We start from the raw sequence: 11083 nt of genomic DNA on the forward strand, positions 1-11083 counted from the left end.
ACTGAAGATGAAGACAATGGAAACAGTTGATAAAATCACTTGTGCAAATTCATACAATCATGATTCAACTCCTAAGCACTGAACCTCTATGACAGATTTATCCAAATTGGTATTTAGGCAATCCTGTATAGGGGCTGAGAAAGAATGGCTCTGGAGACTAATGAACTAAGGTTCATTTCAGACTCTGCTAATATCTGTGTAATATGAGATTTTGTAACCTCTATGTCTCAGATTCCTGATATACTAATTCATAAGATTAGTGCAAAAAGGAAATGTATAAGTAAGTAAAATACTTAGTGTAGCACCTAGCCCAGGGTAAGCATTCAACAAATGTTAACCTATATTTACTATCATTTCCTTGCTATTTTTGCAGAGCTGTGCCTAGGAACCAGATGTTTTCACCTGGTTGTATTATAAAGGAAAAGGGGGAAAAACATAATCAATGCTCCTGGATGTTATACAACTTAAAGTTAATTTACTTAAAAATTTAAGAGTCTTTCAGAGCAATTGATGGCCTGTGTCTTTCACCCATATAGACTTTCAATAAGAAATGCAAAGAGTAGATACAAAATGAGGCAATGTGCTTCTTTAACTGTCTTTCTTGGTTAGTCCCTCAGAGAGCTTAATGAAATACCAAATAAATGATTACTCTTGTTACAGAACTACTCCAAAGTGTGTGTTTATAAGGAGCTTTAGAAAGATTTAAATCCTGACAGAAACAAGTAAAGTCAGTTTGCTGAAAGATTCTTTTATTCTATGAGAAAATGATGGGTGCAATTCCGTTGAACCAACATCTGTTAACTTAGAGAAATTATTTTTTTCTTTTAAAAAGTAAATGAAAAACCCCTTTGAATTATTTATATATTAATTTAATTTTTGAAAACAAAATTCATAGGGTCCGCTTTGTCCTATTCAACTATAAATGCTATATACGTTTACAAACCAAAAGGAAACAGATAGTACAGACATTTCAATGAAATCTTTCAAAGAATAAAACTGCTTTTCAATCCATTGTATTTTCAAAGCTGATTATCATCAAGCCCAGATGAAAGCTGTAAACCAAAAACCATGTTTCTTTAATAGAAAAAAAATGTACAGAATAAAGTAACATTTTAAAATGTATCTTCACTCAGTTGAAATTTTAGTATAAACCTGTGTATCAAGTCGCTTCCCATTATTTATTCTACTTTAAAAATATATACAACTATCATATTCAAATATGTATTCTGAGTCATATGTCCAAACATAAATATTTGGGAAATTCAAACTGCTGCAACAAATTATGAAAGAATTAAAGAAAAAAAAATGAGCTGCAAACTATGTAGTAGGAGGAAGAAAATAAAATGTTATTTAGCATTTATGTCTTGGGTAAGTATTTTTAAATTTATATTTACATACCCAGTTAATTAGATATCTGTCAAAATTTAGCCAGCTATGGAGAGATTAGACTAAGACTCAACTATTTTCAACAAGATAACAGGGGTGATTTAAAAAACTTTAATATATCTCAATAGTTCCATCAAAAATGGTGATAATAGTCTGATATCATGAAGTTCGGAGAGGCACAGGTTAAATGAGTGCACTATCTATGCCAAACTTGGCAAGATCTATACCTGACTCTGTTTAATTATGGTGTAAGTGTCAAAGCCATTAGAGTCCATGGGCAACCAGAAAATGTCATTTTATATATATCCATACTTATCAATCACATTAACGTTAGTGCTCAAAACTTCTATATCTAAACATGAAGGGATGCTTATAAAGCTGAAAGACAACTCTGACACAAGAACCCGAATAAAAATAAATCTGCAAAACTTCTCTTCTTAATCCATTGATAAATTTTGTTTAAGGAATAGCTACTTGGTCTTTTAAGAATATTAAAGGGTTGAAAACATGGTCACCCCTTGCTACACTGTGACATCTGATATTAGCAAGCATGATAACTTCATTTTGTTCTTACATGCAGAAGTGTGTGTGTGTGTATATATATATATATATACTTATATATATACTTATATACATATATAAGTATTTATATGTGTGTGTATATATATGCATTTTAAGTCATCTTAGAATTAAGAGTAGCATCTAGTCAGTAATGGTTAAGTGACTAGAACTGTTATTCAATCAATGTTCTATGGTATCACATATCAAAGTCTACAATATGACAGTCTTGTTTAGTAGTTATCACTTTGGGTGAAGAAGGGAGGCACAGAAGAAAAACAATTGCAATTTTTGTTTTTTAAACACCAGAAAATCCTTAAATAGCTACACAATTTTGCATTGTCTTGTATTCTATTCTGAAATATTTGGAAAAAAGTCTTTATTTCAATTAGCTTAATCCATACATGTTATAAGATACAAACAGTCTAAAACCTATATTGTAAAGAATGAGCTATTTCTCATTAAATGAAGATCAATAAAAATTATTAAATAGAACACACACATAGCATTCTCAATTTTTAAATCATTTTAGGGTTGCTAACCAGAGATTATAGAAACAAAATGTGTAAGACAAAAATGAAAGCAAAGATAGAAAAAAATAAAAACCTAACTTCTCAGTGCATCACACCTATGAGGATAAAATATATGGCACTTATGTGATACTAAATTACAATTCTCAATTTAAGCTGGAAATGACTTGAAGACATTAAAGCCACAAAAGGGTAGGTACTAGTCAATTAAACTTTTTTCTTAGTAAAAGCACTGGAAATGTAATGAGTGCAGATAACGCACTACAAATTTTCCTGTTTCATTTGCCCCCACTGTAGTGTCTCAAATTATTCTACCATTACAACATTCTCATTTTTAAAATAAACTCTATTTTGCTATAGAAACCACTGTCTGCAGTGTAAGAATGCCTTTATATAAAAAAGAAAACCATATATAGAGCTAGTTATAAATCACAGAATAAACCCCAAAACAAAAATCTGATATTTTTACAAGCTAGTGAGAAATAAATTATACCATGATATCAATTAAAAATTGTATCAATGTTAACTAACATTTCTATGGTAGATTTTTCCCCCCATAAAATTAAGCAGTGCAGAATAGGGCTTGGGCTACAGTTAATCACATTTGGTTTTCTTAAAAACAACTTTATTCACTATGAACAATTTAAAGGCAGTTTTCTCCCTCCATAACACATGTAGAGATTAAATTTAAGGTTTTTAAAATATCAACTACCTATAAGAAAAGTACTTTTAAATGGCTAAAAGGAATCAAAATACCAAAGTTTAGTGTGTGAAGAGTAGATACAAACAACCAAGAAAAAAAAGTAGGTCATTGGTGTTGAGTATTTAACATGAATAGCCCAAAGTAAGTTCCAAAGTTTTTCCATCTTTACAAATTAAAAAAGGTGTCCTTTCCACAGTTTGGGGATATGCATTGTACATCTCTCCCAACAATTGCATGAGTAAAATTTTAAAATGTTGCCAATATTAAGTTCTTCAGTACCTAAAATTAGAGGACAGTAATATTACAGTGGCAATGGTGCATCAATTCTTAAAAAGTAGTTATGATCCAACACGAGTTGTGGTGGTTCTTTTATCTGAGAAAAAGCTTTTCAGAAGAAATACCTGCCCTATGCTAACCACCAGAAGAATGAGGGCTTCCCCTACTGACCAATAGGCCACTCTTGTATTTAGATCTTCTGCTCGACTTCGGCCTTGAGCTTCTCTCAATCGGAAATGAGTCTGATAATCAATGACAGACTTGAGAGCTTCATGAATGGAAACACAAGCAGACTCCATCTAAAGAGAAATATTTTCAGTTAGTATATTTAGTACTTTCTATACACTCCATATCTAGCATATTCATCTTAACTTTCAATCTCAATTCCTCATTATATTGTAACCCTTCTACTCATTCCCCCAACGACCAACTGTAAGCCTAGGGATACTATGAAGCAGTTGTCTATCCCTAACACAGGTGTGGTGTTAGTAAGGTGGTAGACTGAATACTAAGTTAACAACCAGAAATACTTACCAGCTAAGGTTGGTAGCTATAGACTTCCAAGCTCAAATTCTTCAAAGAATTAGGAAGAATATCATAAAAACAGATTGAGTTCATCAAAGTTATTTGAAATATTTGTGTCTAATTTTTTTATACCAGGGTTTAATATTTCTTTTATTGCTTAAAACTGTAATCCAGTGATGAAACACGTACTTTATTACTAATTTATTTCACAAACCATGTATTAAGAATTAAAAAAAAAAAATCTGAATTTGCCTTAATTCTAATTAAGGTATGCAGAGATGAGAAAGTAATTTAAACATTTATTAAAGTTCTACCAATGAAAGTATGAAAGGAATAATTATAAAAAATTCAATTAAAGGTGCTTTAAAAATGTGAGAAAGTATAATGTTGACAAATTGGATTTATCTATTAGAATATTCATAGGTTTTTTTTGTTCTTGTTCTGTTGAGGTCCCTAGGAATAAAAAATTACCAAAACTGTTCTAAAACAAGTAACCTCTAAGGACAGAGAAAGAGGTGCTTCTAGCATTTCTTTGCTTTCTATGAATTCTCAAAATGAAATGTAGTTCAAGGGTTCTGCACTTGGCAAGTACACATAAAAGCAAGGATGTGACACAAATTCAGAATGTGTAAAATCCTTCTGAATCCTCTCCAGGAATTTGGATTAAGAACTGCCAGAGTAGAGAAATATCACAGACATTAAGGAACTAAGTTACATGAATTCATCTAATTTTTGAGATGTGCAGGATTTTTTTTTACACTTTGAAAGTGGAAATTTTCATACATATTCAAAAGTACAAAGAATAGTACAATGAACTCCATATCAGTAATTATTAACACATAGCTAATCTTGTTTCATCTATATTCTCCCCACCTATTTTCCTCAATCATTTTAAGCAAATCCCAGATATTTTATCATTGCAGCTACAAATATTTTTACACTTCAGTTCTAAAAGATAACACTTAAAAAAAAAACTCTCAAAAATAACTCCAATGGCATTACACATAATTAAAAATAGTTATAGCAAGTCAATAAATGCAAATTTGCTTTCAAATTTCCTCTAATATCTCAAAGTTATTTTCAAACTGGAGTTCAAATAAGGTCAACACCTACAGACATTTGGCTGATAAGTTTTTAAAGTTTCTTTAACCTTTAGTTTCTTTTCCCTTGTTATCTATTTGTTTCCTTTGTTATCTATTTGTTGAAGAAACTGGGTAGAGGACCTATGGTATTTCCCACTTCCTGGATTCTGCTGATTGCATTCCCATGATGTTCTCTTATCTTCTGTAATTACTGAAAATTGACAGGTGGAGTTGGAGACTTGATGGAATTTAGGTGTAATGTTCTGAACAGGGAACTCCTCATAATATTGTATACTTCTTATAGCACATGATCACAATGTACATAATGTTGATTTTTTTCTCCACTGGAGAATGACCGTTAGATTTAAGTGATATCAGTTCAATTCATCCATTACAGAGTTTCTTATCAGCCTTTCATCTTATGATTTTAGCAGTGCCTGCCTATTCTAGATCTATTGTATTATTAATGGATAACAAATGGTGAGAGTGAAATTAATTCATTTATTCTCCACTTATTAGTTGAGATTTTTCTCAATTTTAAAGTATAAATAATTGCTATATGAGTAACCCTACTATATGAAATTTACTAGCTTTTTGAAAGTAGAAAAATGAGACAAAGATTAAAAATGTGATACGAATAAAGGAGGCTAAACTGCTTTATTGTCACTCATTTCCTATTTACCTGCTTAAGTTTATAGAATAGCTACTTTCTTATGTAAGTTAAAATTCACTAAAAACTAGATATAGGTTAAGCTATAAACAATAATTCCAAGGAAAAAATCAGTTTACTAAGCAAAGTGCCTTTCACACAGAATCCTAAAGAGAACTTTATAAAAATAAGAGCATTTGAATGTATCTTGTTAATGCTTACACTAGGTTTATGAATTAAAGCACATATAAAAATTTATATATTTTTCTAACTGCCTCTATCACCTGGACGTTAGCAAGAGACTCAATAGAATTTCTAAACGCGGAGTTTAACAAATACGTGGCAAATAATTTCTTCTGATAAACTCATTAAGTTACCTTTTAGATATAATCTAAGCTTATACTGTATTTGAACTGGAAATAAAACTTCTCATCACCTAAGCAATATCTACTCACTGGCTTTAAATTTCTTTCACTATCTTTCTCTTATTAACCTTTTTAAAAAATAAAATCAAATAACTATTATTAGATGATTTATAATTAATCTTCAACATTTTACCTTAAATTATAGCAAATTTATTTTGAGTAAGTATGATATAGACTACTGTGTGGTATATTTACATATTAATTTAGGCATCATTTTGCTTCCTATTACACCAACCTACCAAGTGATGTTTCTACCTTAGTGACTGTAATGGTTTAGATCTTAAATATTCCCCAAAAGTCCATAGGCTAAATGCTTGATTGCCAGTCTGTGGTGCTACTGGGAGGTGATGGAACCTTTAGGAGACAGGGGCTTAGTGGGAGGAAGTCAGGTCACCGGGGCATGCCTTTGAAGGAGATATTGGAACCTATGTCCCTTACCCTTTTTCACTTTGCTTCCTAGCTGCCATGAAGTAAGCAGCTTTGCTTTGCCAAGTGCTCCCAGTTATGATATTCTGTCTCTCCACATGCCCCCTCCCCCAAAAAATAGTACAGCCAGCAACCATGGAGAGAAATCTCTGAAACAGAGAGCTAATATAAACCTTTCCTCCTTTTATCTCAAGATATTTTGTTTCAACAATGGAAAACTAACAATAATCTCTTATTTTAATGCTTCTTCCTTTCTTTACACTTAAATGTTCATAAAAATCTTAACATTGGTTTTCTACATAAAATATGAAGTTGTCTGTGAAATGACTAATCTACCTTAAGAATTAAGTTTCAAAGATTGTGTTAAAATGTCAAAATTCTATGTTCACCAATGAATTCATGCATGATATTAAGTTACAATTTACTTCTTTCTTTTAAACATATCAACATTATTTTGCTAACTTTTAATTTACCTGGGTAAGAGCACTGACTCGGTTCTCACTAGGAAACAAAGGTGGGTCTTCTCCAACTTGAAAATCAAAATATACGGTTTTATGTGTGAAAGTAGAAAATTCATTGCTGAAGCAAAACTTGTATGTTCCATTTTTGGAAGCTGTAAAGGTGAAACTATCATACTGTTTCTTCATCTCTTTGTATAACACTTTACCATCAGGATCTTCTAATCGGCAATCTACATCATAATGACCGCCAGTAATCACCTATGAGAGAGAGAAAAAATATCACTGTAACTCATAAGCTTGAGAAATTAGCCAGGTTTCCTGTTAAGATAGCAATAAGGTTATGTATGGGCAAAGGACTTTCATTGTCAAAGACAATTTTACAGTTTTTAATTTTCATCAGTGGATGAAACTTGAAAGGAGATTTCAATTAAATTAAAGCTTTGTAGAAATTGCCCTTTAAACTACTCAGACAACTGTGCTAGTAAATATGAGTCGAACATATCACTTAATTTAGAAAGAAGTGATGAGGAAGAGGCATTAGGTTTGAGAGTTCCTAACTACTATGAGCCTAGGTGAACAAGCTTGTTATTTTTAAGCTTCAACTCTCCTGGTTAACATAATATTTACATTCTACATCCTTATAATAAAGAGGTCAAATTTGGACTTCAAAGAAAGATCTGCTATTTATGTGACCTTTCATCACTGAAGAGAGGTGACAACTAATTGAACTATGTTACAGGATCATTTGATAATAAAATTATGTATTAGGGAATTGTAAAAATATGTAAATATTAACATACATATGAAATGTTTTGAGATTAAAAAAGCGTCTCATCAACTGGGCATTTATCCCGCCCCAAAAAAGTCAATAATCTTTTCTCCAGGCAAAAATAATGACTTCATTTTGATATAATCAATTATTCATCCTCAATCATTGTATTCTGAGTAATCAAATACATACATAAAAACTGTATAGTATCAAAACTGATCATTACCTTTCTTTCATCACACTTTAAACAAACAAATAATCCTATTCCAGTTAATAGTACCTTTTTAAACCTCTCTGGTCACCTATGATTGGAACTGGGCATGTGGCTCAAGCGGTAGCTTACACTTATAGTACAATTCCTGCTATCTTCTTTTTTGTCTCCTGGTCTTAATCCATAAAGTGAAGCAAGCCTAAGAGTTATCCTTAGCCTCTTCTCCCTCAAGCACTATAGCCAAATAATTACCAAGTCCTACTGATTTTACCTATTATTACATTATCTCCAATCCTTTCATTTTACCCCTTCCCCACTGCTACCACTCTAATCTAAGCCACTATCAGTTCTTGCCTGGACATCACAGTCTCCTCATTAGCCTTACAGGTCTTCTCTGAAACACCTTACCCACCCTTTCTACCTTACTTAAGTTATAATCCATGCATCCTATGTTGATCATATTTTCACTCCTCTATCCTACCTCAACATCACTGAACTACTTAAAACAATATGATGGCATCTCATATTGCTAAGTAAAACTAAAAAACCCAACATAACCAGCAAGACTCTACATGTTCAGGCCCCTGCTGAACTCCCTTCCTCTGGCTCTTTATTCCTGACCATAATGACCTCTTTGTGGTTCTCAAATTCTCTAGGTTCACTCCTATCATAAGTTATTTCCATCTCTCTTATCAAAGTATTTACAACTCATTCTTTAAAGTTCACCATTAAAATTATTTTCTAAAGGAGCCTTCCATGATTCCAAAGACTAGATCACATATTCCTTATTTCTTGCTCTTAAAATACACTAAACGGGGCCCAGGGGCACAAGCCTGTAATTCAAACTTGCAAGGCTGAAGCAGGAAAATCGCCAAGTTCCAGGCCACAGCTTGGGAAACTTAGCAAGACCCTGTCTCAAAATAAAAAATAAAAAAGGAGGGGGATTAGCTCAGGAATAGAGTGCCACTGGGTTCAATCCCCAGTACCATCAAAGCAACAACACCACCAACACCAAAAACCAGGTTTGTGAATAGGCAGGTACTAATTAAAAAGGGTAGGATGAGAGGGGAATGAAAAAATGATAGCAGCAATCCTAAGTCATTTCTTTATCACCAGGACTTAACCCTCAATAGCTGCTAAAATGCTAAATGAGCCTATGAGTGAAAATTGAAACATTAGATAGTTCTACTCAACTAAAGACATCACATTCTGTTGACTAAAGTTCCTTTTTTTTTTTTTTTTAAACACAATCCCAAAGATGAGAAGGGGCCTCTAATTTATTACCATTTTTTTCTACACCTTTTGCGGATGCTTCTAATGGAGTTCTTACAATGAGAGAAATGCATTAACCAAGAGTCCTAATATCACCGGAAAAACTGAAAAACAATGAAATAAATACTGGCAGCACCTCAAATCCGATTAAAGTGGAGGTGTAAATTAGAGTGGGCGATTGACATCGGGCACTTTAGAGCGGGTATTGCTTTTTTTTTTTTTTTTTAAAGGAAATCTTTTTAAGAAAGAAAGTTCAATAGGCTTTAAAATGAAGGACACAGAAGAATGGGCAAAAAAAGTCACAGCTAGCGGAAGCATTTCTGGAATTCACATATCTTAATATCCGGTCTTAAATGTCTCCTGTCCAAGGTTTAGAAAAGGAAAGTCAAATGCCCTGCATCAGCTACCTAGAGGTGATTCTTGAACTAGTCAAAGAACGGAGAAACGCGGACAGGAGGGAGGCACCCCTGCAGGTTACAGTCGCGACCCAGGAGCCGCGGCGAGCTGGGGCGCGGGGCCTCTCAGGCCCGTGGTACCTGGAACTCGAGGGTGCACTTGGTGCCCTGTGCTATGTCCTCGTAGAAGCACTGCTTGGCGTTGTCCGGCAGCTCGAAGGTAATTTCGGAGGCGCCGCCGGGCCCCGTAACCAGCAGCAGTAGCAGCGCGAGAAGCCAGCAGCCCCAACTGCCCGCGGCAGCCGCCCAGCGTTGCGCAGACCCCGGCCGTGGCATCCCGAGACGGCGGCGGCCTCGACGGAGCTGCGCTGAGACGCGGGGTCAGGTCTGCGCGGAGTCACCGCGCGAGGCAGGCCTCAGTCCAAGGCGCCCTGAGAGGACGCACGCAAGATCCGTCTCGAGTATCAGGGAGGTGTGGGGTGACAGTAAGCCGCCGGATTCGGAAGAGGGGCACGAAGGGGCTGGGCCACGGTCAAAGAACCACCCGGAAAGTAAGGAGAAAGCCTTCAGAGAAACAGCGGAAAAGGCCTGAGATGGCCGGAAATGGGAGTAAGGGCTTGAAGGGAAGGGGCGGGGCCTAAGGCACCTGCTCCAGCGACCCGGATGTGTTCTCAACGGAGGAAAGGCAGTGGAGTGTGTACGTGGAAGCCCGTGAGGCGTCCGCGGTGCCTTCGCTGCAACTCGGGGCGAAGGGCGGGGCCATCGTAGTAAGAGGGTGGGGCGGGGCCAAGAGAGGGGGTGGGGCCGACCATTGCGTTGGAGGTGCCCGTCGGGGTACCACTCAACTTTCAGGAAGCAAGTAATTATGTGCTACTGGGTTTTGAGTGTCAGGGAAGCTCTGAGTGAAGCTCTGAGACTGGTAGTAGAGCGCTTTGCAATTTGCAGAGTTTTCCTATAAGTAATAATTAATGTTTTAAGGACGTAGCCTGGCAAAGACTGCAGACTGCGAGGGTTCTAATTCTTGCTCTCTACCTCCTGGCCATCTAACCTTGGGCCGGTTGCTTAAACACTCTGCCTCAGTCTTTGCATCTGTTAAATGAGAATAATGATAGTACCTACTATAGAGGATTATTATAAGATTTCATTATTTGAAAAAAGCACCTGAAAGAGTGGTTGGGGGCTGGGGATGTGGCTCAACTGGTAGCGCGCTCGCCTGGAGTGCGTGTGGCCCGGGTTCGATCCTCAGCACCACATACCAACAAAGATGTTGTGTCCGCGGATAACTAAAAAATAAATATTAAAAATAAAATTCTCTTTCTCTCTCTCTCTCTCTTCAAAAAAAAAAAGAGTGGTTGGCACATGGCAAGCATTAGATAAGCTTTTTTAAAATAAAAATAATAATTTATTGAGCATAC

At 35.3% G+C, this 11083-nt stretch overlaps 1 protein-coding gene across 1 annotated transcript; it reads right to left on the minus strand.

Moving 5' to 3' along the window:
- Positions 1–3134: 3134 nt before the first annotated feature.
- On the minus strand, positions 3135–10299 carry LOC308651529 (transmembrane emp24 domain-containing protein 7). The gene is made up of 3 exons (XM_081298687.1): positions 9810–10299; positions 7034–7279; positions 3135–3752 (listed from the first exon to the last, which is right to left on the minus strand). Exons 1-3 carry the CDS (start codon positions 10002–10004, stop codon positions 3516–3518), a joined length of 678 nt encoding a protein of 225 aa, XP_081154813.1. The 5' UTR covers positions 10005–10299; the 3' UTR covers positions 3135–3515.
- Between the last annotated feature and the right edge of the window lie 784 nt (positions 10300–11083).

This window comes from Spermophilus citellus, assembly GCF_964194105.1.
Source record: "Spermophilus citellus genome assembly, chromosome: 1".
Lineage (NCBI taxonomy): Eukaryota > Metazoa > Chordata > Mammalia > Rodentia > Sciuridae > Spermophilus > Spermophilus citellus.

What these genes read in the sequence shown, in the direction of transcription:
- LOC308651529 (XM_081298687.1), bottom strand. Translation starts at nt 10,004, where the DNA reads ATGCCACGGCCGGGGTCTGCGCAACGCTGGGCGGCTGCCGCGGGCAGT. An exon ending in AGTGCACCCTCGAGTTCCAG is followed by an intron (nt 7,280 to 9,809) that starts GTACCACGGGCC and finishes TCTCTCTCATAG; the next exon opens with GTGATTACTGGCGGTCATTA. An exon ending in GAGTCAGTGCTCTTACCCAG is followed by an intron (nt 3,753 to 7,033) that starts GTAAATTAAAAG and finishes ATTTCTCTTTAG; the next exon opens with ATGGAGTCTGCTTGTGTTTC.